The sequence below is a fragment of the Cyclopterus lumpus genome, chromosome 17, assembly GCF_009769545.1.
Source record: "Cyclopterus lumpus isolate fCycLum1 chromosome 17, fCycLum1.pri, whole genome shotgun sequence".
Classification (NCBI taxonomy): Eukaryota; Metazoa; Chordata; class Actinopteri; order Perciformes; family Cyclopteridae; genus Cyclopterus; species Cyclopterus lumpus.
In genome coordinates this window covers 16059203-16086834 of record NC_046982.1, presented here as the reverse complement: position 1 = coordinate 16086834, position 27632 = coordinate 16059203, and the positions used below count along the sequence as shown (strand labels likewise).

The following is a 27632-nucleotide window of genomic DNA, read 5'->3' as shown; positions in this document are numbered from 1 at the left end:
GGCAGCTGCTTTTATACATTCGTCTCCAGCCCGTTCATATCGATGGAACAGTGTTCCTTATCCCTGTGCTCTCTCTTGTGGTGAGAGGAGTGAGTGTGTTTTTTCTTCTCTTGTGGCCGGATGCCTTCCTCCAGCCGCATGAGGCGAGCCACATCTGGTGAGCGGTGGTCCTGCCTACTGCCTGGAGGCGGCTGGTAGCCGCCATTCTTCTGATTCTGGTAGGTCATCATCTGCTGGATGCTTATCATGGGCTTAGTTTCACAGATCAGAGGCACCTGGGGCACAACAGTGATCACAAAGGAGAAGAGGAGGAATCAGAATGACATGCATTTTAAGTTTGCAGACATGTCTTTCATACAAAAAGGTTGGACATTGATTTTATAGAAAAGTGAATGCATAGATTATACAGCACACAGGAGAAGTTCTTTTTTCAGGGCTTTCTGCCAGAAAGGGTTTATTTCAACACACACCACCATCTTTTCAGAAACCCAACCAAGTAGGTTTGTTCTGGCAGAGAGCCCTAAAAACAAACTTCTCCCATGTGCGATTACACTGCTGTCACACTGACAGATTAAATGGCACGATGCCAAGTTTATGACTATGAAGATGAAACGTAGTCTTCTGCCACTTGTAAATATATTCACCATTATCAGAATCATTTGGGGTTTGATTTCCAACTGATGAATGAGAAAACTTAAAGCTTTTGCATTATTATTTTCCACAATCCGCCTGTGCCTGATTGAGTGCATTATAAACAATGTTATACTATGATCAACTTTTCTATGTTTTACATATTCCCACATGCAGGTCTATACAGCCGGAAGAAGACAACACAGATGGTTTATTTGCTTTGCAGGGTCTCACCTGCTCCCCTTCTTTGACAAAATCTTTCCTGCAGATATGAGCCATAATGCCTGTGGCCAGGGCGTCGCCCATCACATTGACCATGGTCCTGAATCGATCCCTAGATAATATAATGGTAAAGTCATCCACTGTGTTCACGAAGATTGGAAAAACACGATATTATTTATGATCTAAAGCTAATTAGAGTTGGTGGTCATTTGGTTCAATGAGATGTTCAGGTTTATGCCATGTAGGCGTACACTATTATAAACACATCACCTGTGCACTGTATTTTGGTGCTACAGTATAAACTCCAGCTAATAAGCTAAAGATTTAATTCATTAGAAGACACTTAAATGCCCCATAACCACATCCAGAGTTTGTGGTTGACGGTATGTGAAATATTTCATGATGGAAAGATTAACCGTTACTTACAAAGCCCAATCAACAGCAATGATAAGAGTGATGTCATCGGTGGGCAGACCCACAGAGGTCAGCACAATCACCATGGTTACGAGTCCAGCCTGTGGGATTCCTGCTGCACCGATACTGGCTGCAGTGGCAGTGATGCTGAGATAACAGAGGAACAGAGTGCATTCAGTTTTATAACCTACAGCAACAAAGATAAGATGAAATTTATTAATCCCGAAAGGGAATTATTGTGCCAGAGTTTGCTCAAAGATTCCAACAGAAGAATAACAAAAGAAATAAAACATAAACATATATGAACAATAGAGTAATGATTATCAAGTGAAAAAGAATGAATACTAATGCAAGTGCAAAATAGATTAGCAATAAGGTAAGTAAGATAATATTGTAAACAACGTTTGATAGATTCTTTCTGAACTCATAGAAAATGAAGATGTTCGCCACATTTGCAGTTTACACCGAATCTCCAGCTGTCATTTTAAAGTTACCAGCTGACTCACTTTAAACTGAAAAGGGGTGTTTTCTAACAACCTGTGGCCCCACTAAATAATGCACTTAACTAATAACATAATGCCCTTGCCTTTATAAGAATATCTAGTAACGTAGCCGTGCTTGCTAGCATATTGTAAGTTGTATTAGAACAGTTAGAAACACATTTTAATCCATTTCTTACACTTTTGCTCTTATATTTTAGGTTTTGGTAAGAGTCATCAGGGTCCAAATTCAGTCTCATTTACACTGTGCCAATATGTGGAGAAATACAAAGCTTGACAGGCCTATAATGGCTACTTACAACTGCTCAGCTAAAATTGGACAACCACTGCTCAGGAGTAGGGTTTAGTGCAGGTACAATTAGAGCACTAATGGGCGTATAATAGCCTATCAATTTATATGATTACTACTAAGAATATATATATATATATTTTGTCAAGCAAATGTTCCGAGTCCGATACCAGTCCACAGTCCTGGGGTTGGGAACCTTTGGCTAATAATTTCAGGATGAGATGACCTGACACCATATAAAGTAGTTTAAATATGCTTTACCTCAACCAGCTACAACATTTAAATGCTGCTAAAATGCTAATCCAGCAATATAATATACACAGCCCAGTCTCAAGGCAGTTTGTAAAATAGTCATGAAATTAAAATCTAGTGATTCGTATTCATTTCCATTGAATGTCCATGAATTTTCCTTTTTTTGTTTGTGTAGCTCAGCATGAAAACAATGTAAATGGAAAGTCAAGGTGGTGGATACACAAATTAAACGCATCCACGTGACTATGAAATGGACCGATGTAGTAACGTCTATTAAATACTGAGAAAGACCAGTCATTGTGGGTGGGTTATTGGATGGGTCAAACAAACACAGGACTTTCAACCAGAAGACCGGGGTTGGAGGCCGTGTGTCTGAAAGTGTTGTTGTGAAGTGGCGGTTTTCCTAAACCTACTAAATGGTTTTGTTGCCTACTATTTTACTTGAAGTACATCATCTTTTATCTGTAACGCAGTATTTTTACGACGTAGCAGTATGACCTGTTATCAAGTAAAGTATTGAAATACTTCTTCCACCACTTTGTGGAGAGAATGATTGAGCCAGTATTTTGTTCGAGACCTGGACCTCTGAGACAAACTGTCCCTCTGCTGTTTCATGGATTGGAGCTCCATTCATACATTGTCATATTCATGTAATGTGCTTATGTAACTTTGTAATGCTGTTCATTCTGTACACATGACATCTATTGCATCTGTCCATCCGGGGAGAGGGATCCTCCTCTGTTGCTCTCCTGAAGGTTTCTTCACTTTTTTCCCTGTGAAAGGTTATTTTTGGGGAGTTTTTCCTGATCCGATGTGAGGTCCTGGGACAGGGATGTCGTATGTGTACAGATTGTAAAGCCCTCTGAGGCAAATTTGTAATTTGTGATATTGGGCTATACAAAATAAACTGAATTGAATTGAATTGCAGGGTTGAGTTAGGTTAGCATGCAGATGGAGCAGCTTCATGGACAGCAGCCAAACGGCACGGGAACAGGATGCAGAGAGAGGGAAAAATTATTATAATTCTGGCGTGACAAGGGAGATGAGTAATACAGGTCATATGGGTTTTACCGCCAAAGGGATTATGAGGGAATGGCAGACTGCCGGCATGAGGAGAGGTCCGCTTAATGTTATTACAGTAGGACATGTCATGAAATCAGAGGAGGAACAGACCATTTTCCTGGATCTGAGTGAGCTTGTTTACCTGTGGTCAAAAGTTATGTGGTGGTGACATTGGTGGGAAGAGGACCATTGGGGTTTCTGTCTGTCTATCTGTCTGTCTGTCTGTCTGTCTGTCTGTCTGTCTGTCTGTCTGTCTGTCTGTCTGTCTGTCTGTCTGTCTGTGTCACCGGGGCTTCCAGACTGATTTAGCAGAAATCAGATCAGACTAAGAAGCTCATATGAGGCGTAATCTGTGTGACATTTACATATATGTGTATCTAGTAAATCCCATAATGTTTTTTATTAATTCAGAATTAAACCAAATATGTGACGACAGATTAATTCACGTTGCACTCAAAACACCACATGTATGCCTGTACCATTCTTTTTGACCAAGAGGAAATTTACAAGTCAGTAATAAAGTTTATAGTCACACTTTGAGAGCAACATTGCTGTGGAGATAACACTCTATCCAAAGAGTTATTATCATCTTAAAGGAATAGTTTGGCACAAGCTTGCCACATGTTAGCGGAGAGGATGGATACCATACTCACATATCTGTATATTGATATGAATTTACAAGCAGCAACTGGTTAGCTGCTTAACATAAAAACTGGAAAAATAGCTTGCTCTGAAACAGTTACAGCATATAGCATATATAGAATCACCTCCAGGCTATGGGTCAGTAGTTAAATAACAAACTAAGTGGTGTTAATGTTCTCATCATAACACATTTTCAAATGTATTCCTATAAATATTCCTTTAACCCTTAGTGTAACTGCTAATTGAGCTATTACTGTTGGGCAGCCTGAAAAATCTTGTTAAACTGAATATAGCACAATTATCTGTGGGTTCACGTTCATCACAGAGGAGGAATACATTTTGTTCATAAACAACAACTTTTTTCCACTGGCGTTATCAAGCTTGCTAATGCTAATGCTACCAACAGCTAGAATATGTCTGAGAGACATACACTGGGGCCACGATTAGGTGGAGTGGCCCTTTAAAAAAATAAATAAAATGATTTAGCAGTTTGCTCTCTGATATTGGATGAAGGTCTAAATTTAGCCGGCCTTACCTGATCGTGATGATCTGTCCAAAGTCGAGCTCATAATTATTCACTTGAGCGATGAAGATGGCTGCCACGGCCTCGTAGAGTGCGGTGCCGTCCATGTTGATGGTGGCCCCGACAGGCAGCACAAAGCGGATGATGCGTCTGTCGATGTGGTTGTTCTCAAGGAGGCACTTAAAGGTGATAGGCAGAGTGGCAGAGCTGCAGCAGGAAATAAGGATAATAATAATAATTAATACATTTTCTCTGTTGGGGCCCTATATAAATATATATATATATATATATATATATATAAATATATATATATATATATATATATATATATATATAAATATATATATATATATATATATATATATATATATATACATATATATATACACACATATATATATATATGTATATATATATATATATATATTTATATATTTATATATATATATATATATATATATTTATATATTTATATATATATATCGTTGTATTACTTGCAGGGACCCTCAATACTGCTTTGGACAAAACATCTGAATATTTCTCATCAACAGGAGATGATTCAAAGAGGATGTGTAAAAAACACTGATTGTAATCAGGGATGAACACTTTTAGTAATGTTGCTCACCCCTTTGAAAAGATGCAAAGTGTAGTATTGTTGTAAACATCTAATATATTGCCAATATAGTCAACATAAAAGACAGCCTTTATGTGGCTTATGAGAGTCAAACGGGTTAAACCCTACAAACATCACAAGGTCAATTCCATCCTCCACTCCATTTAGAGTGGTAATATAATTTAAAAGCCTATGATGTCTGTCCTCTAACCTCGTCATACTCATCAGTTTCCAGTGAACCTTAAATTTAAGCTTATTTTTATTTAATTGTTGTACTCATTGTAAGTAAAAACATTGTACAAATATTTACATTTTCTGAAAAGCTTTCATTTATTTATCCCTTCAAGAGCCTCAGCTGAACTCACATGACTTTTTTTTAAATCTTATACAGAGAGGGAAATAAAAAAAAGCAAGCCTACCTGGAGGAGGTGGCCAAGGAGATGAGCAGGGCCTGCAAAATGCCTCTGATGTAAACGATGGGGCTCTTCTTAGTGATGAAGAAGTACATGGCCGGTAGGATGAATAGGCCGTGCAGCACCAAACCCATTACCACCGTAATGGCGTAAAAACCCAGCTTTTTCCCCATGGCGGAAGGGTCATCCATCTCCAAGATCTTACCGGCAACCAGAAACACAATCCCAAAAGGGAAATACCTGTAAGGGAGGTGAAGTGCATGTTCCTAAAATTAATTAATGTTTTAATTCAAAATGAGACCATTTCTAATCAAATGTTTTTACGTCATTTATTTACTGTTCAACAAGACTTCTCTGACAGCCATGCTCGTGGTCCTGTGAGGCTGCACTTTGAAGTAAATGCTATTATGCTCACAGTGACAGTGCTAACAGGTAGCAGGTATAGTGTTCACCATGTTCAGCATTTTGTTTTCTCAGGCCAAGTTTTGCTAATTAACATAAACACAAAATACTATTTTTAAAGGTGTTTGGTCACTTTGCCCAAATTAAACAGTTTTGACTTTAAGATGGTGCAGAATAAAAAATGTAGGGATCACCAAAGCTATTACAAAGAATCCTTTGGTGTGACAATCCTTTTTTTTGAGACATTGGACGTGATGACCGAAGTCACAGAGATACATTATCTAGCCATGACTATCTGAACAAAATGTTTTGCCAAACCATCAGAAGGATTTTTGGCCTACTGGTGCTGTTAGATGACAAGGTGGGGTATCTCCAAAGCCATCTGCACCAAATGAAACGACAATCTATGCAATAGTTGTTGAGACATTTCACTAAAAACCATAAATGAAAAATTCAAATTGGCTCTTGAGGAAAAGTCAGGAGATCCCCAATATCAGTAGGATTCATTCTCTGGGGAGCACGAATGCTTTTACTAAATTCATAGCTAACTGACTGACTAACAGACCAACGGCGTTTCAGCTGAAATTGTATCAACAAAACTGCTCACAAATTTATTTTGATGCTGTTAACTTCCAAGATACAACTCTTACCAGATGACAATGGCAACTATCTTCAAAACGGCCTCATTCACACTCTGGCAGAAGTTAACCAAAGCGCTTCCATTGGGTCCCATTCTCCCTAACATTATTCCTGGGTTTGAAAAAAAATAAAAAATACAACATTTTTAAATGCATCAATCATACACGCATTTAACTGTGCAAATTGGCGAGCGTCATTATTTCTTTGTTCCCTGCTTTCCTCGTCGGCGCACAACTCCTTCTAAACTAATCTATTCAAATATTTGGTTGCCAAGAAAATTATGCAATTTTACATATGTATGTGCATTGTGCATGTTACTCTGTGGAGGTGTGTGTGTGTGTGAGTGTGCAGGATCCATGGCAACCGCTTACCCATGGTAGCGGAAAAAATCACAATCCCCAGCACATTCATGCCTTCGCTGGTACCGGGGGAGGTTTTCATTATGACGTCAGGTGGCGGCGTGAGATCCAGGGAGAAATTCTGGACATCTGTGCCGTTGTCATCTTGGATGCCGTAGATGTAGACCCTGCGTGTGGTGGTCTCATCCAGCAGCTGAGCCACCGTTGGTTTGAAGATGAGCTCGGGGACTCTCTGGGTTCGATACTTCAAACCAAAACACAGTACAAGCCCCAACATCAGCAGAGTATTCATGACACCAACAGAGAAAGCAGCAGAATGGGGTCACGTTTGAATTAGAAAAAATTAACATTACAGTTGTAAATGACCATAAACACAATAGACACTGTGTTATTTCATTAACTATGTGTCTATTGTATTTTTCTAATAAAGAGGGACTTTTCTGTGTAATAAATAACATACATTTTTACAATTCATCTAACAACAAATAATTACTTTAAACATCATGAATACACTTACTTGACAGTAAAATGTCTAAATAAGAAGCTGCCACCAGCAACCAGTTAGCTTAGCTTAGCATAAAGACTGGAACTAGTACATCAGCTAACCTCATTTCCAAATGACTGAGGCTGCTCTTTGGGTTTTTTAAATGTTTTGGGATTTTTCTTTGAAGCGTGTCTTTCAACCTTTTTACTTACCTGTTGGAAAGTAGCTTGAACCAGATTGGCTGGAAACATGTTTCTGGGGAAGAACAATTTGAGATTTTTCAAAAGTCCCACAGAGTCCCTATTCATTTTATATATATTTTTATATTTTCAAGGTATAGTTTTAAGTAATTAAATGCAAGGTCACTCTGAATAAAAACATGAACATTCAATAAAACCATATGACAGACAGTAGGTTAATTGCCACTGTGACGTCACTTAGAGTAACAATAATCAATGAGGGATGTACCTGGAGTCCACTCATTAATGTTCCACATGAAAGTAAAGTAGTTCATACAGTCAGTCAAAAATGTTTTGCCTTTTTGATCTTGGCTAATGAATATCTTCACACTCTTCATTATCTTTTACACTGACAGCTCCTTTGATAGTAGGAAGGTGATGCACTTTGATAACTGCCCTAAAAACCCACTCTCGTAGCCATATCTCGAGTGCTCTGCTAGACTCGGGGGAACTGCAGCAGAGAAGACTTAATGATAAATGAGCAGGAAGAAGTGACACATGAAGATGGAGGCGCAGGTGGATTCCAGAAACATGGGATGAGTGAACGTGAAAGGGATATATATATATATATATATATATATATACACATGGATCTGGAGTGGAAAATGGATGCCTAGCAGACAGACAGAGCTGAGATTAACTTGGATTGGGTTACAGTGACACGACTTTTCTTTTTTTAAGTTTGCATGTCCTCCATGTCCCTCTGTGGCCGGATGTCCGCTTTCCTCCCACAGTGCAAAGACATGTAAATCAGCCTGATTATTGACTGTAGTTTCCATTCAGTAATAATAAAGAACTTATTGCATATCTAAAATAAAAAAAGTTTTACAATGTAAACTCAGACCATCATAATACTGCAGTAAAATAGCAAGCGTATAATACAACAGAATATTCTTTAGAATAAACATTACACAGAGAAAAAACTAACCATGGCTCAAATTGAAGATGATTCACAGAAAAAGACAAACCATTTGATCGCAGTTGGAGAATCTGAGTATACACCACTGAATACACTTTCATTTTGCATCTTGACCACGTTGTACACTGCACTGTTGTACTTTCCAATTATCAGGCTTTGCAGGATCTGACCTGCTCATCAGCTGCACATTGAGGCTTTGTACCCTGACTCAGAGCTCTGGGAAAAGTCAGCTAATGACCCGCCAGCATGAACACTTAATGCCTTTAGTTATAATAACACATTGCATAACACCAATGTGGAAACAGTGGGAACACTATAGAACACAGAGAACACAATAACACAGTGCAAGGCATGACGTTTCCCTTCATGCCGACCTCTCCAGGCTGCAAATCGAAAACTTTTAAATTAAGGTTGACTCACATGATGATAATAAATATTACTTTGGTCGAAGTCTTTTACTAAAACAATACAATAGTTATTTTAGAATTACAAAGGAACTACAAAACAGACAGCGTCTTTGTTATGCATTCAACGGAGTGCCGGCACCTTTTGTCAGGGGACTGTAGTCAGTATGCTGCATGGATTTGACCACTTAACCACTCAGCAGTCTATCCTGTGTCTGAGCAGACTAATAAACCACTCTGACCCCAGTGCCCCTAATACATCCAAGTATACACGCATATTCATGCATATTGTGCTCATTATGCATATTTATAACACACATGCACACGCACACGCACACACACACACACACACACACACACACACACACACACACACACACACACACACACACACACACACACACACACACACACACACACACACACACACACACACACACACACACACACACACACACACGACTGCAGACAGTTGGGACCATTTGTGAGTGTACCGATATAGTATGCCTGAATGATAGATAAAGGCTGTAAAGAAGCTTTGCGAGATAAATCCAAAGCACAGCTGTGCTCTGTAAAATACACCCCCCCCCACCCCCCTTACACACACACACACACACACACACACACTTAGAACTCGTGAACGTCAGAGTTCACCTCTGCCACATGATCAGTCCATAGTTGGATTTCATGGCTTGGCCAGTTTATTAATTCCTCTTTTTACATTCTGATTGAAAGTGACTCATTGAAATACAATCTATTCTTAGTATGATTGGATTTTTTAAATAAAAAAGACAGAAATCTACAGAGGATCAACATTTTTAACGACAAAACATTAATTATTTTTCAATCGTTCGTAGTTCATTGAGCATTTGTGACATATAGCACCATGAATTGTAAGTCAACAGCTCGGTAGCTCTCTGCGTTACAATGCCGTTGACTTTAGCCCACTGACCGACTGTCACACTGACACAGCGGCTCTCGGGGCCTCACTGTCGTGTTTGTCATTGTACTGTTGACCCAGGTTCACCTCAAACACACACACTCACTCCATCCTTCAGGAGCAGTAATTAGCTTAGCACAATAACCCATTGGCACACGAGGCTCCAGGCTTTGCGCTCTGACCTCAAGCATTACTCCCACTTTAGTCCACGTGAAACAGCACTGATCTGGAAATGGACATGCCACCGCCACCGTATTATAAAACAGCCTTAAAGGAAGGTGCTCTGCAGGTTGAAGGTTACAAGCAGACAATTATATTTACTCTCAGTGCTTATAATACATTTTCATTGTCTGCTTTAATATGGGCTGAAGCAAGCACACTGTAAATATCTTCATTGAATTGGCTCTTTAATAAATCCATATTCTTATAAGTTTTTCTTTTCATTATAACGATTTCATGTGATTTAGTTAAAAATGTTGGGGTCCATTCTAAGGACTATCCATTTTCCCGAGATCCATGTACATTGCATCTTGCAATACCCACAGATTTATTTCATGGGCTCTTGGAGATCATGGCCCCTGGGTTGGAGATCAATATCATTTAGTTTGTTTATACCTCCAACATATAAAAGATAAACAAGAAACACCAACAAATTAAAAAAAATGAAACCATCATATTCCCAAATTCGGGCACTCCTTCATTTTTAAAATGTAATTTCACACCTTCCTATGAGGATGATTTCCTCTGAGATAACATGCAATAGGAGAAACATGTCAGTCTCTTACCGGATGAGATCCAGCAGAGCGTCAGCAGAGCTGGTCATCGGCTTCTTGCTTTCGTCAGAGTCCTCCTTTTGAGCGGCTCCACCTGGGTGGATGATGTATACCATGACGATGCCCACCACCACGGCAACGAAGGTGGTCCAGAGGTAGTAGGAGATGGTCATGATGCCCAGGCGGCTGGAGCATTTGGCGTCCAAGGCAGCCAGACCTGACATCAAACTGAAGTATGGAGAGCGAGCGGAGACACACAAAGGCACAGACAGAAACCGCAGGGAGACAAAAAGACAACGAGGTAGAGGTTAATGTTTGAGATCGAGAAGGACTTTGGGAAATCACTGCTAAAGAATTTATTTCTTCTGCTTCAGTTTTCAGGGGGTGACATTTTGAAATGACTGGATACAACTGTTAGCTCATTGGTATGCTGTTGCAGATGTTCAGCGAACTCATTTAGTGCCCAAGTGCAATCAAAGTTTATATGGCCCTAAGAAATAAGTGGCACGATTATTTAGGTTAAATGAAAATATTACGGATTTATAGTTTAACAAGTTTAGACTTCACAAAAGGTGTCCCAGAGCATTATGAGGAAAAACAAACCACCTAGATTCAAAAGACTGATGATTGATTCTTAAAGTGATTATTATAGTGAAACATTAGAGAATATCATTCAAGTTCAACATCAATCCTAATAACATACTTTATGCGTGGATGTACAAGCAAGCCTTCCAAGACCACACAGCTTTGACATGATAGGACCACTTAACACAACTAAATAAGCCTATTTTCAAACCAAATGTCTTTATAGGATACTGGCTCTTCCGTCTCAGACAAGGCCATCTATGACACCGAGATAATGACAGAGAGAGAAGAATGCATCAAATGGAACAAACTTACTCCCCACATCCACCTCTCTCTTTGTCATTTGCTGCTATTCTGTAATTTGTGAAATTGGAGATTAAGCCATTCAGATCTGTACCCCTCTCTTTTCTTTCACAGAAAGCCTGTGCTGTATATAACAACATACGATAATCATTTGCATTTAAATGGACTGCTTTGAGTAATCTTCTTGTTCTCATTTTTGCTGCACTGACGTGGTGTCATTTGCTGTAAATAAAAAGAAGAACAAAAGAAGAAACGTTCATACAACACTGATTATCTTAGAACTGTAGCATATGTCATTCGTGGGAAATTTGTGTTGAAATAGAGGCCCAGCGGGAACTTGAAGCCAGTGAAAGTAGGGAGAGAGAGAGAGAGAGAGAGAGAGAGAGAAAGAAAGAGAGAGAGAGAGATCTTAACGCCATCTCTTGAGCTGGAGTGACAAGATTTTCTCCCTGTTCAACGGGTAATCTCATTTGGCGAGTGTTTGGATGGGGCTGCTGAGTCTTTCCCTGCAGACACAGCCTGTGCTCCACCTCATCTTGCAATGCCTCCATTTTTCATCTCTGCAATGTCTGGCTTTCACAGTCACATTGGGGATGAGTCTGCTCTATGTTTACATCTTTAAAAAGAGGGAAATCTAATTTGCCAGCCGTTTGCTACTAACACAGTTTTGATTGATGTTAAAAAAAAAAGAAAAGTGGGCCCACCAGGATGCGAACATCTGTGTGATAGCAGCCCATCCTTTAACCCACAACCAGTACGCTGAATCATGAGCAAACATTTGATTCCCCAATTTGTTTCAGCAGGAATGGTTGCTTTCTGCACGTAGAGTCCAAACAGTCCTAGATTCATTTCCCCACATCATTAAAGCAAATTCTAGACCAGGTTTGAAAAATAAATCTAAAGCATTGAAATATAGCACATTGTGTGGGATATGATTGCCAGTAATTGCTTTCTTGCTGAGCGTTTGATGAGAAGATTGACACCAATCCGGTGTGAGAGTGGTGTCAATTATTAATTGTTTTGTGCCAGATTTGTCTTCCATGCAACATGCTATTTCTGTGCATGTGAAAAAAAACTAATGTGGACCTAATGATGCCTGCTAAAATATAATAAAATATGTTTTATTTCTAACCAAGAAGCCTGTTATATTCATCAAATTATTCATCCAGCTAAAATGTTCTCTGTTATGTATCCGTGGCTCAAAATATGAATGTATTCATGCAACCTTAAAAATGTCTTTTGGGTTGTCAAGTTATTCCTTCTTCTTTGCTTCAAGTGGGACAGTGATTGCTGATTGCTTGACCTGGGTCCTATACCTTTGAATGAGCTCATGCCATTGAGTTGACAATTCTGTCAGTTATCAAGCAAATGATTGCCTAAAACATTATTAAAACAAGCCATTCAACATGTGTAATAAAAACTGTATGATATGAAATTAAGAATATAAATACAGTTAAAGTGAACCTACATTTTAATTGGAAATACATGCTCCAAGAAGTACAACATTATAATATTTAAATAATGATGATTGCCATATTAAATCTTTAGCCAGCACAGAAGCACACAAGAAGTGCACCAACCCCACTGATACAGTACGTTCCTTTTCTTGTCAGGTTGAGTCGAGCCAGAACAATAATGTTCTTCCCTATAATTCAATGGGGTTAAGAATCATTATTTATATAAAACCAGTGCTCTATTGATGAATGTCACACATCTCCCAATCACAAGGCTTCTTTGAATTCATTTTTTTCTTTCCTGACGGCACTCCAGGAAGCAAACTATTGCACTTCAATACTTCACTCAAAACCCGTCTGTCATTGTATTGCTCCTCTTTGCATCTTGCCATCTTTTGCACAGATCAAAAGAATAATGGCCCTTCAAGATGAAAATATGTCACAAATTCCCATTCTTATTAGTGTTTTTCATTCAGTTTTCTAGTTTAATTAACTCTCTTGTCATTTCAGACCAGGTCATTCACACCTGATCATCCTTCATTCCCTTCACCTGGTTCTCACGCCCATCTCACCTGCAGCCCATTCCCTCGTTAGTCACTCACTACTTAGGTCCCCTCACTTGTCCTCTGCCAGATTGTCTTGTGTTTTTGTGCCTAGGGCTCCAGCATTACTTTAGTCTCTATTCCTAATCTGCCTGTTCTGACAGTCGATTCTCTGCCCGCCCCTTTTCGGACTTGTTTGCCTTATGGACTGATCTCCTGGTTTTGACCCTGCCTGTACAGAGTAAAGACGTTCATCTTTGTTACCTCTGTCTCAGAGTCGTTACTTTTGGGTTCCAGTTTGTCACACCCTTACGAAAAAGTTCTGTTGCCCCTCTTGCTACATTTATGATGTATTCTTACACATTATTATGTTACTGTGCTTTAGACCATTTACATATGACTGCAATGTGTGATGATTATATACAGTAAATGCAATTAGCAGTACATGTATGTGTCTATAAATGGAGCTATTGTGGAGCCAATCATTCCTTTGATAATATCTGAAGGAAGTGTGCTTGATCAGAAAGACACACAGCTTGTGTGAAAACACTGTGTCCCATTAGTTATATCAGACAACCAGTGCAGCTGCAGCACTGATAATTTAGGGGCTTGTCCTGGGCTGGTCGGTGATTAGACGATCAGAACGTTGAAAGTAGAAAGTCAAGCGGAGGTGGATTGATGCCACAACAACACATACATCTTCTAAGAAATGGCACACAAACTGTTTCAACTGAATAATTTGTCCAGATGTCTGATGCAGTTTGTTTTACTGCAGCTCTTTGGGAAACAAGAATTTGCATTTGCTTATGCAGGGATTTACATCATGACCACCTCCTCCTCCTCCTCGTCCTCCCTACTGTGTTTATTATTATTTATCTGATGATGATATCACAGTCAAGCATCGAATTTTCCTGATGTGTAGCTTTTAAATCAAGTCACGTCTACTTGTGAACCCTCATCACAGGTTATGGCCTGTGAAATAAATAAAAGATAAATAATAGTATTTTTTCTGTCCATTTGATCATCTAGTAATCTCAACCACGACTTGGAAACCAAGGTATGTACTGCTTGGAGGTCGAAGAACATGTTTTTTTTTAATTGATGCAACAGGAAGATAGTCAAAATACAACTGAGCTGTTGTCTTTTGCTTCTTATTGACAGAAAATGGAATACGTTGCCTGCTGATACTGAACACAGACGATATACATTTAGAGCTCTATCTTCTCTGATATCTGAGGTAAAGTAGGATTACAGTGGTTCACATGCCATGTGTATAACTGCCTCGATTGTGAGGTTTCAAGCACACCTACAGCAGATCTGCTCAACAATAGTTTGCCTATAAGGGGCTTACAGTCCTCCTTGCTGCACCTTTGCTGAGCAAAAGATTTACAGTAATCCTTCGTCCAGATGAAAAGAAAGAAGGCAGAGGCTCCTTGGAGTAGGGTTATCCATAACAATCACCACAGTGGCAGTGGCCTTTGCTTCAGCAGCTCAGATCATTAAAAGGCCGAGTTTCACCATTGGATGCTCCAGGGTTATGGATTGTCTCTACATCTCACACTATATCACCATCGTTAAAATGTAGCATACAGTAGTTGTAAAGAAGAAGCAGCTCATTATAACAAATGGTGACAACTAATGGCAAACTTGCTACAATATGGAATGAATGATAAATAGCATATTTTGACTCTATAATAGCATGTTGTTTCTTTTTCTATGAGGATTTTTTAATTCTAGCCCTTTCCAAATCAATCCCTTGCTAATTAAAACAACCCTGAGAAGAGGTGTTGATAGACCTGTAACCTCATTGATCATTCATATGCCCAATGCACTGCAAAGAGACTGAACTTGTCACTGCAAGTAAATTAATACAAGTCAGTGTGTGTGAAGATTTGTGCAACCAGTTAGTGTGTAAAATGTGAAGCAACAACACAGACATGATCTAAGGAATTAATAAACAATTGATTGCTTTCTCAGTTGAGCATTGTGCTCATACATATTACTGTGGTTTTATGGCCATCATAAGGGATCAGAAAAATCATTTGTGCCCTACAGTACTGTATGTGTTGTCTGTCTCTGTATGCTGAGAAAAACAATAACATTATTATTAAACAATCCCAGCAGTCAATTGAAGAACTTATGTAAATTCAACTCAGATCATGAAACTATATATTTGTATATGTCCACATATACAATCTACATAGTGAGCTGTGCTGTGCTCTGGTTGGGCTTGGTAATGACCGGGCTAGTTGGTGACCTCCTGGGCTTCTTACTAACTCTCTGGTCAGCTGTGAATAGAATAGTCATGGTCTTGGATTTTGGTTTCATCTGTTTTATTTTGAAAGTTACCCTCCTCGTGTCATGTTTGGTTTTACTTCCTGCTTTTGTCTTCTGCCTGCCTCATTTGTACCACACCTGAGTTTCATTAGTTGATTTGTCTCTTGTGTATTTCGTTGGTTGGTTTCAGGTCGTCTGTTGATTTCTACATTCAAGTCCTCATAGTGTTTAGTCTCCTCTGGGTTTATTATTAATTTTTGGATCGTCTCCAGTTCCCTGCCTGTTCTTTTTGGCCTTCCAGCTGTAAATTACTTGTTCACCATGGTGAACCATTTTGTTTGAAAAAAGGCAATTAAAGAAGGAACATAAATCCCTCGCTGGAGTCTTAGCTGAAGGAGTTTTTGGTGAACGTGTTTGCCGTAAATCGATTCTTCTGATGTTGCAGTGAATCGGCATCACGATTATCCATCATCGCCGTATAGAAATGGCCAATCTTCTCGCTGATGGTTTGCCTATGTAGATCACATAATGGCATCAGGATTGCATGGAGTCTGTTACATAACTCGTTAAACATTCCTTGTAACTAATTAGTAACACCGTCCTCTTAACAAGATCCTACTTGTAGTTTTATACTCTTCAATGTTGTGTAATAGTCGGTATTGCAGTTTATATATGAGTGTGACTGTCAACCAGTTGAATATACATTGTTCCTGAATGGCGTTATAATGAAATTCATTCGGAGTACAACCAACAAAACAACATTTTTAAAAATGCCATATGCCATATCCAAGAATGTCAATCAATGTTTGAATTTCAGTCAGTTTCCAAGAATGTGAAAGCCAAATAATGCTCATGATTTAAGAGTAACAATACATTTAATGTCAGCAAAACACCGTAACTTTACTTTAAATAAGACATGTTCCAGGCTATATGATACTTATATCTCTCGAAACCTTGTCCACAACCTGCAGGACACGCCCACTCAAATCAGTCTCCCAATGCTCTTTTTCCATGCCAATTACTGTGTTTCTTCCTCACTGTGTGCGACTGAGCATTCAGCTTAAATTGGAGGCGCTACTGACTGAGAAATAACAAGTGGACAAGTGGACATACACATAATTACATAGAGTGATACACAACTCTGGAAAGAGGCACACACCAGCAAGGCAAGGCAAGTTTATTTATATAGCACAATTCAGACACAAGGCCACTCAAAGTGCTTTACAGGGGCAAGATTAGAATACATAAAACACATTATAAAACATTTTAAAGCGAATAAAAGAAGCGAATAACAAAAAATGAAAACTCGATTTAAGCAAATAAAAGAAGCAAATAAAATGCAAATTGCAGGTTAAAATGGAAACAAAAAAGTCTTCAGACTCGATTTAAAAGAACTGAGAGTTGTAGCAGACCTCAAGTTCTCTGGGAGTTTGTTCCAGATTGTTGGTGCATAATAACTAAAAGCTGCTTCTCCTTGTTTAGTCCTAACTCTAGGGACTGTAAGTAGACCTGTCCCAGACAACCTAAGGGCTCTGGACGGTTCATAACTTATCAGCATATCAGTAATGTATTTTGGCCCTAAACCATTTAGTGCTTTATAAACCAACATCAGTATTTTGAAATCAATTCTTTGAGTTACTGGAAGCCAGTGTAAAGACCTCAGAACTGGGGTAATGTGATCTACTTTTTTGGTCCTAGTGAGGACTCGAGCAGCAGCGTTCTGAATTAGCTGAAGCTGTCTGATAGATTTTTTTGGAAGGCCAGCAAGGACACTGTTACAGTAGTCAAGTCTACTAAAGATAAATGCATGGACAAGTTTTTCTAAATCTTGCTGAGACATAAGCCCTTTAATTCTTGATATGTTTTTTAGGTGGTAGAAGGCTGATTTATTAATTGATTTTATGTGTTTCTTGAAATTCAAGTCGGAGTCTACAACAACACCAAGATTTCTGGCTTGGGGTGTAGTCTCTAACATAATGGATGTAAGCTGTGCGCTGACTTTTAATTGTTCATCTTTGGCACCAAAGACAATTACTTCAGTTTTGTCTTTGTTTAATTGAAGGAAATGTTGGCACATCCAATCATTGATTTGTTCAATGCACTTACTCAGTGCCTGTATCGGACTGTAGTCTGCTGGTGATATGGTTATGTAAATTTGTGTGTCGTCTGCATAATTATGGTAGCATAATTTATTCTTATTCATAATCTGAGCTAGTGGGAGCATGTAGATGTTAAATAGAAGAGGGCCAAGAATGGAACCTTGGGGGACCCCGCATTCAATATTTGTCCGCTCAGATGTGAAATTGCCTATTGACACATAGTAGTCCTTATCCTTTAAGTAGGATTCAAACCAGCTTAGTACAGTTCCAGAAAGTCCAACCCAGTTTGCTAGTCGATCTAGTAATATGCTGTGGTCAACTGTGTCAAAGGCGGCACTGAGATCCAGTAAAACTAAGACAGAACTTTTGCCACTGTCTGTGTTTAAATGGATGTCATTGAGGACCTTAACCAGAGCAGTCTCAGTACTGTGGTGTTGTCGAAATCCTGACTGGAAGACATCAAAGCAGTTATTCATTGCTAAGTAGTTATTTAGCTGTTGATAAACAGCTTTTTCAATGATTTTACTTAAAATGGTAGGTTAGATATGGGCCTATAATTTTTCATGAGTGATGTATCTAGATTGTTCTTTTTTAGGAGTGGCTTGATGACTGCTGTTTTCAGGGCCTGTGGGAATACACCTGTCTGAAGGGACACGTTGACAATTTGTAGAACATCTGAGGCCATACAGCTAAAAACAGTTTTAAAGAAGCCTGTGGGCAGAATGTCAAGGCAACAGGATGAGGAGTTCAGGTGTTGTATAATGTCCTCCAGGTTTTTGTGGTTTATAAGATAAAATTCTATCATTGTATTTGAATTGATTTTAAGAGGGAACACATATGTTGAATTTGTTACTGATGCATTGACAGCTTGTCTAATTTTGTGAATTTTCTCAGTAAAGAAGGAGGCAAATTCATTGCAGGCCCTCGTGGAAAGATGCTCAGACGCTACTGGCACAGGAGGGTTTGTTAACCTGTCGACAGTAGCAAACAGGGCACGTGCATTGTTGTTGTTTTTGGTGATGATGTCAGAAAAGAAAGAATGCCTTGCATTTCTCAGTTCTGAGTTAAACGTGCACAGTTTCTCTTTGATGATGTCATAATGGACCTGGAGATTTGTTTTTCGCCACCTGCGTTCTGCTTTACGGCACTCTCTTCTTTCTATTCTGACCTGCGGGGCATTTCTCCAAGGAGATCTTTTCTTACCAGAGACAACCTTCATCTTAGTGGGCAAGAATGATACATTTACGTTAACGGTATCATGGTAAAAATATTGAAGTAGTTTGGGAGTTAAAGGTACAGACATAATGTTGCGTACATGTCAACTAAAAGGCTTCAGTAATATGACACGTAATATTGTTTTATCAGGTTTACCACAACTCTGTTGATAATAATATGATAATTTTGACCTTCAGATCTCAGTCAAAACATTGGTAAATAAAAGGGCTTTATCAAAATGCTAATTCTTTCTTTAACCAAAAACCACACAAAACAAAGTATATATTATAAAAATATATTCTTTTCAAATTCTAGTTCTATTTAATATGTGAAAAAAAAAAGAAACCTGAAGCATAAGGTGGCGGTAAGTGGAGTGGCCATTGATTCTGCATGACGTGTACATGGGATAATCTGGTTTCCGCTTTGGCTGGTGCGCAGATGGTGCTAGGAGGGAGAAAAAAATAGGGACAGGCAGGCTATAGGGCCAGTGCAGATATTCACCTCTAGATAAGCCCCACTGTACCATGCACCATGTCAGCCAGCCGGTCTTTGCATCCCAATCTAGATACACTCTGCTGTTGGTATGGCAGAAGAGCAAGACAAAGAGAGAAAAGCAGAATTTTACCCAAGACTGTACTTTATGCCTGTGGATGGATTGACCTGCGTGTGAGGTTATGCAGATATGCAAACAAATCATCTCTGGATGGATTGGAGCGGATAGAAAGGCCAACCACCATTGTCCATTCTTACTTCAAACGACTCAAGGCCGGCACAGAGAACCCACATAATATTGTTTCAGGCTCAACAGAAGCTCCAGCAGCATGTGGAATGTTTTGCCCTGATCGCTTTTACATTCCTGTGTGCTGAAATGATGTTCAACCTGGCTGGGTCGGGCGCCCTGCCTACATGCATGTTTCAGATTAGATGTAATTAACCTCTCTTGTCCTCACGTGCCTCATGTTTGGCAGGAAAACCTGCACTGAAGGGATCTGCACTGAATCTGTGAAACTAGGAGAGTGGACCACTAGCATGAATAAATGCACAAATAATGAGTCTGACTACTTGAACAACATAGATTAAGACAGAAAGACCAACATGCAAGAGACAGACACAGAAGCACAGACAGAGAGAGACGGACAGAGTGACGGAGGGAGGATTAACTTCTCATCCAGTCTTTGCTGTTGCATAGATTGTAAGTAGCTTATTGCACAAAGCACCCAGCTTGTAACCGGTGCGTTTGCATGATTTGTTTTGAGAGTTTTTGTGTGTGTGGTGGACATCACTGACCTCATGCAGGCAACTAAGAGCTTTGGGACTAAAATAGCCAAAAGGGAAAATCTGGCAGACTCTACGCTTCTAAAAATGCATCCAAAGCTATACAAGGGCAACAGGTTTACTTCCATATACACATTACCCTTTAATCCTTGAAATTGAAAAAGGTAATTTGGTGCAGAATTTTGTTCATCTATATCAATCAGCATCCCATGTTTGTCTCTGAGGCAATATAAAAAGCATTAAACTAATTCACAATAATATCAGGAAATGTCTTATTATGGACTCTAATGTATTCTCTGCCATTCAGTGTAGTACAGGGCTCGTCATATGTAAGGTCAAACATTCATAATCAATTCTTTCTGACATCTCTACAAAGTAAAACACTCCATGCTGCTGCAGTCTCAATGCTCTCAGCAGAATATTCAATTCACTCCCAGGCTTTGTTTCATCTATTCAAAATAAAAGGTGAGGCATGTAGGATTTCTCAGATGGTACATTTTCAAAATAATACTAATCGCTGCCAGAGGCAACAGAGAGCTTTCTGCAAAGTTATTTTGCCAAATAATGCATCACACTCCACATGATATCTATAGGTGGAGGAGAGGGATACCAGTGACCACAGATATGTCCGCTTTGTAGTTCAGTTCACTTGAGTTTAATTTGGTTCAAACCAATTCAGCAGAGGCGATACAATAAAACCGCAGAACACTGCATGTGATAGTGATCAACATTTCAAAGCAAATGTATAATTCTTACCTGGATACGACGAGGGGCAAAATTAACATTTTCAACATCCTCATCAGCAGCTCTCCGGGAAACTGGAAGTACTTCACCTCCTGCAAGAGCCAGAGTAAAACACACTGTTTGTAACTAATTTATACAAGCAACATATGTATGTATGTATGTATATCGCTCACTATGGTGTCATACATTATTCCAGTTTTTTATTAGTTAGGTATCTGTAATACAATGTGCTCATTCATCAGTTGTCTAACAATCACTGCACCATTATAATATTAAACACATTGAAATGAGTTTGACTGTCTGGCCAGTTCTATTTGCATGATTGAGTTTCTTATTTGAAAACTCTCAAAACAGCTCATGCGTGGGAGAGCTCCACAGGCATCCATCCTGAGCACTCATTTATTTATTCAGATATTATTAAATATTGAACATAATTATGTTCATGAGGGAGAACTGGATGACCCTTAACCCAATTCATTCCGTTATGAATCATTGTCCTGCAAGATTTTACTGTTCACAAAAAAGAAGGCAAAATAAAGACCGATCTTAATTTCTTGTAATTGTTGACAATTTGGAAAATGTACATATTTGCGTTATTGCCTATAGTTTGATGAGGAGATCGAAGTCTTTGAAGTCTGTATGAAGCTGGAGCCAGCACCCCCTTAGCTTAGCACAAAGAAAGGACACATGGGAAAGCAGCTAGCCGATCTGTGTTCACCCTTACTAGCACTTTATATTTATTTTCTTCATCTGCAGAAGATGGACAACGTATGTATGTATGTATGTATGTATGTATGTATGTGTGTGTGTGTGTGTGTGTATATATATATATATATATATATATATATATATATATATATATATATATATATATATATATATATATATATATATATATATATATATAAAAAGAATACAAGACACACACTTAGGGCCCATTGCCAAAGCAATGACATAAAAAAACAAAGACTGTGCACAGCGGTGCTTTAAGACAAATGCTAATATCAGCATGCCAACATGCTTACAATTATCAATAAGGTGCTGATGTGTAGCAGGTACCATGTTAACCATCTTAGTTTAGTGTTAGCATGCTAACATTTGATAATCTCCACTAACACCATGAATATCTGGACAACTTTTATGGCAAACCATCCAATAGTTGTTGAAAATAGTTTGCAACAGTTTGTTCGATGGTTGCTAAGTAACAACAGTCCTTTGTTCAACTAATTATTCAACCGTATTATAAATGATGGTTTAAGGCCACGGTAACCCCAACTACTGCAGCTTATAAGATTTCTTCTACTTCACGAGTCCTTTTAGTTCATTATTCACCAGTGTTTATTATTATTATTATGATTATTTTTTGGGATAAGGACAGTGTAGAAATGGAAAAGAGAGAGAGGGGTACGACATGCAACAAAGATCCCAAAGCTGAAATCAAAGTGGGGCGTCGCAGTTATATGGCATGCGGTCCTATTCATTAGTGTTTTATCAAGAGTGAGATTTTGGATGTCATACTGAAAATTATTCAAACCAAATCACACTCTAAATCTCATCATGACATGCACGGTTTTCACACTGCAAATGACATGTTTCTGACTTCACGCTCCGACCATTAATGAACACAGTGCTGCGCCGCTTTGTGCGCTTGTCTTTTACTTAATTTAACCTCCTGTTCAGTACACAATTAGACTACTAAAGGCCAACATATAGCTGATGTAGCTAATTACTGACTTTAATCAAAGATTAAAGAATAATTAAGTCTCAGTCTAATAAACACTGTATTTAGAAATGTAGCTTTTTTTTTTTTTTATCCCACTCATCGGCTGCTATTAGCCTCTTTAGAATACTTCTAATAATCCACTCGCGCCCTCACTCATTCTGAAATTAACTAGATAATGTAGCTTTACCTTTTTACTCTTGAACTGTAATGTAGTTGCAGTTCGGGATTGTTCTTCTTTTGGTGGATTTAAGGGACCTGATATCCAACACCTGTGCGTTAACTCTTAAAGGTCTGGTAGGCTCACTTCTTTATTACTCAACGCCACAAACTTGTAGACTTATGCTGCACTACAGATAACTCGGAACAAAAAACACATTTTCACTCCCAATTCGACCAATACCGATGGGTGGCCGGTGGCCCTAAGCTTCTAACTATGACGCTCGAGGTACCCCTCAGATTTGGGCCGTTTCCATTCGTTAGTTGCATAGTTCATTTTCAAAGTAAACTTCCGTCTTCACACGCAGTATAGGTTGAGGCAATAAAACCTCTTATTTATATGAAAAGAGCTCGGTTGACATTAACTTGACTGACTTGAACGACTCATTTTACAAGTGAGTGACAAATGGTTCAAGTGAAAAACAACTCTCTGTCTAGTAATGACATATGCAGGTGTGTTTTATATTGAGTTAATTGAAAGCCTGGCGCATCGGTATCGGGCACCGAGGGGCACTGACCAACCGTGGGCATTTGACTGAAAAGTACAATGGAACGCCTCTCAAAAGTTCCTACTTGTGAAGTTCCTACCTGTCCTGCATGTTTATTGATGTAAAAAGATGTTGCTGTGTAATTGGGTAGCCGGTTAAGGAAAACAATCTCTGAAAGTTATCTTCTCTTTAGAAAAGTTACGAGATAAAACATTAAAATTACAGAAAAATCTAGAGACTGCATTGCTGAGAGTTCCTTATCCAAAACACTTCAGTCGTAGACTTTTTGTTTACGTTTAGTGTCATCCACCTGGAAGGCTGGAATTTGGACATTTCAACTGGGAAATCTGACCTCCGAACTGTCCAGAATGCACCATTAAACCCTTTCTGGGACTGACTCAAGAAAAGGCTTTTTGCAGCAGTACTCCAATACCTGTAATCAGAGTTGAGTGTGAGGTTACTGTAAAAGGTCACTTGGTCTCTGCTCAGCCTGAGGATGTCAACTACCTGTCAATTGACATTCAGTCCCTCACCTATCGACATGCTCTTTGGATGTGGATAGTAAAAAGTCGGGCTCACCAACAGAACAAAGGTCAACTTCACTTAAAGCTGCAGTGTTCAATAGTTTATGTTGAGAACTATGTGTAATATAAAAGGTGTCGGTAAAGTGACAAACCCACAGAAAAGTATCACCCGACTGTGCAGCTCCCATCCGCTCTATAGAGTTGAGATTTGGTTTTCCGGCCTACAACTTTACTGTTTCGTCTCATCTCATCAACAGCGTTTCAGCCAAAAACCTTTTGAAGTACGCTACATGTCCAGCACCAAATGACAGAGAGGCACAGTTAGCAACTAGTGAACATAGCGGAGCATTTAGACTCCATGCCGGAGCCATTCTTCTCAGGAGTTGGTGGAGACCAACAACAGCTAAAAGGAGAATGAATGGACCAAAAAAACTGAATCTAAAATAATGCTAAAGTTGCTGGATGTGTAAATAGTCAACCATTTGTGAACATGTTTGAAGGTGATAATATGTTGAGGCCAATAAAATGAAGAATACAAATAAAGTGGTCGAAAAAATAAATACATTTAGGTATTTATTTATTTTAACGTGACAAAACAAGAAATTGTCACGTAGGTGTAAAGTTAGCGAGCATAGAGTGGATGCAAAGATTTTAAAACTTAACAGTTATGTAAGAATAATACCAATAATGTCATGAGGAAATGAAGGCAAACAAAACACAACGAAGGTAAAAAGTAGCACATTTGCACAATGAGGAGATGGAGCAATGCAAGCTTTTCTGGAGATATACAGCTTTTAAACAGTCGCACTTTTGGAAATTCGACTCACTGCTTTTTGAGCCTTTCGTTTCACCAGCTTCAATCTTCTGTTCTGATTATGATTTTGTTTTTATTGTTTAGATATCTTTCCCCTATTTCCTCATTTTAAAGGATTATATTATTAATTTACGACTTACTGAGTCTCTCAAGCAACATTTCTAATATATGATGGTATTTGTGGAGGAATGTCTTCCCACTGATCTATGGAGCTAGAAGATGTTCCCTTCGGCCTTGTTATCCTTATCCTGGAGCAACGAGGTCTCATTAAAAATCTCGAGGTGCATTAATTTATCTTCCATTCTCCATCCCAGTTTGTCTTTACATTCATACATCCAGGCTTTTGTAATATTGTGAGTGTCAGAGTTACAGAGCTTTTTAAAATATGTGCTATAATCTATGCTAAATTAATTAACTTTGTTCTGATTTCACTTTTTTTTTCATTCAATCTGCCGTTTTACTCTTTATTCCGTTGTCATAATTACGTATTTAAAGAAGTTTCATGTAAGGATGTGGTGCCTAATCAATGCATCATTTAATATATAACGCAGTGGATGCATGTCCATCTCTGCCAATCTTCTTTCCAGCTGAAAACATGTCTAGCTGGTTAACTAACCGCTGTCCCAGCTCACTGTGTCTACGCCAGACAAGCAAACCAGAGCTGTGTTGATGATGCAGTGATTTAACCTTTTGTTAACCTCACTCACTTTGAGCTGTGAGCTGCATAAGCAATTGTTACAGACTGACATTGTCCACTTATATAAGTGTGAGTTTGCCCAAATGCACATTGACAGAGTTGTGTGCTCCAAGTACAAACAGACGCAGCGCTTTAGCCCTCGACACACAGGGATCAGCATCATCTGGAAGGCACACATCGGAAATCTTCCTCAGCCTTACTAGAAATTAATTTCACTGTACGGGCACGCTCAAACATTAATGGCAATAACTTCAAGCATGTTACATCATAATCCCACATAGTCCTACACCCACCACCTCCTCCTCCACCTTTTGCACTTTTCAAACACCCTTTGTAGCTTTTCAGTCACATTTAATTTCACCACAAATCAAACATTTGTTAAAATTGTAACATTTTTGCTCACGTCTTTCTTAGTAAATTATATAATCTTCCACCCAGTTATCTGCAGAATTATAATGTCTCTGTTCATCTGCAGCCTCTGAGCATTCTCTAAATAATTCCACTTTCCATTCAATCATGCGTGAATTATATAAGTGAACACAAATGGTATGTTGTTGGCTTCATGTCTCTGCGAGTGATTGACAACTAATCTCACCACTGGCAATCCCTTTCCATGGATGCACGATGTCCAACTGAGAAGCTACGGGCAATCTGATCGACTGATTGAAAAAAAACCCAATTCTCTTGTCTTTTTCCATTTGGCTTCAATGTGTCTGTCGCAGAAGACTAATTTACTTTTGGATGAGCCAATTTAATGCCATTCTAGGAGCCAGCTAAGTACTGTCACATAGTGTTTCTTTCTTCTTCTCTCACCAAAAACGTCTTAACGCTGGATTTTTTACACTCTTTTGCAATTCCAAGGAAAATACTTTCATAGAATGGTCCTATTATGGTGATGAAACCTATACTTTGGAAGAATTAGATGGGCTAGAATAGCCAAAAAGAGCTTCTTTATAAAGGTGAGATGAAAAAAGTATTATTTGATGTGAATTTGTGCGTGATGGAGTGAGTGTGAAGGTTTAGCAGATTATAGCAGTGAAGTTTCAGATAGCAACCAACTGAAACTTCAACGTGGAAATGGCCCTATCTAGAGCTGGTGTTTGGTTTGCCCGTTCTGGGCTACTTTAGAAATAAGGCGACTTGCACCGTATGTAGATATAAACGGCTCATTCTAAACTAACAAAAACACAAGTCTTATTTTCAGTTGATTATACACTGAAGAAAACACAAGTATTAATATAATATTCCATTTCCGCCTTAACGCTAGGTCAGGGTAAAGGTTGGAGTTTGGCATAGCAGTTATGAAGAATCCTCAGTGTTCTAACAAAGATACTAATACACATCTTGTGTGTGTGTTTTGCACAAATAACCTACATGGAACATTGTTCTCCACTTGCTAATGGATCGACATTTGTGTGTGTGTGTGTTTGTGTGACAATGTTAATGTGTAGCACACAGGAGGTAAAAAGCAGATGCAGGTAACAGGGAATTGCTTGTATTAGGAGTTGTGGCGTCCAAATACATCATGGCTTTTAAGAAGGACACGGGGTACACATGCGGGGGGGGGGGGGGTAGGTGCATAGTGTGTATGTGGGAGGGAACCAGATGCCACAAACATCACCTTGCATTTTATACAACTGACCTGCTCGGAGAGCTGCTTGCCTCTGAGGAAGAAGCCCAGCAGGCAGCCAATGACCACGGCCAGCACAGAAAGGATGAGCAGTCCGTTCTGCTTGCAGACATTCTTCACCCGCCCCCACACTTCATCCAGAGCCACTGCCATCCTCCTCCACCACCTTGCTTGTCCTGGTCCTGACTGCTAGTTCGCAACCCCCCCGGAGAGAAAAACCACTAGAGCAAGGCCCCCCCCCCCCCCCCCCCCCCCCCCTTTTACCACTTATTCAGCCATATAGAGCCAGCAGAGGGCCAACAGACGCCACCACTCCGGAGGAAATAG

The 27632-nt window shown here is 39.1% G+C and overlaps 1 protein-coding gene across 1 annotated transcript; it reads right to left on the bottom strand.

Annotated features, from left to right (window-relative positions):
- Window positions 1-11: 11 nt before the first annotated feature.
- slc1a7a (solute carrier family 1 member 7a) lies at window positions 12-27458 on the bottom strand. The gene is made up of 11 exons (XM_034555628.1): window positions 27318-27458; window positions 21226-21305; window positions 10732-10947; window positions 7657-7699; window positions 6973-7204; window positions 6613-6712; window positions 5567-5800; window positions 4547-4741; window positions 1279-1413; window positions 865-964; window positions 12-275 (listed from the first exon to the last, which is right to left on the bottom strand). The coding sequence occupies exons 1-11, from the start codon at window positions 27456-27458 to the stop codon at window positions 12-14; spliced, it is 1740 nt and encodes a 579-aa protein (XP_034411519.1).
- Between the last annotated feature and the right edge of the window lie 174 nt (window positions 27459-27632).

Bases quoted from the DNA above. Each gene is read 5' to 3' on its own strand.
- slc1a7a (XM_034555628.1), bottom strand. From the start codon at position 27,458: ATGGCAGTGGCTCTGGATGAAGTGTGGGGGCGGGTGAAGAATGTCTGC. The intron at 21,306-27,317 runs GTCAGTTGTATA...TGGCTCTTGCAG, and splicing joins GCAAGCAGCTCTCCGAGCAG to GAGGTGAAGTACTTCCAGTT. The intron at 276-864 runs GTGAGACCCTGC...GTTGTGCCCCAG, and splicing joins TTGTCAAAGAAGGGGAGCAG to GTGCCTCTGATCTGTGAAAC.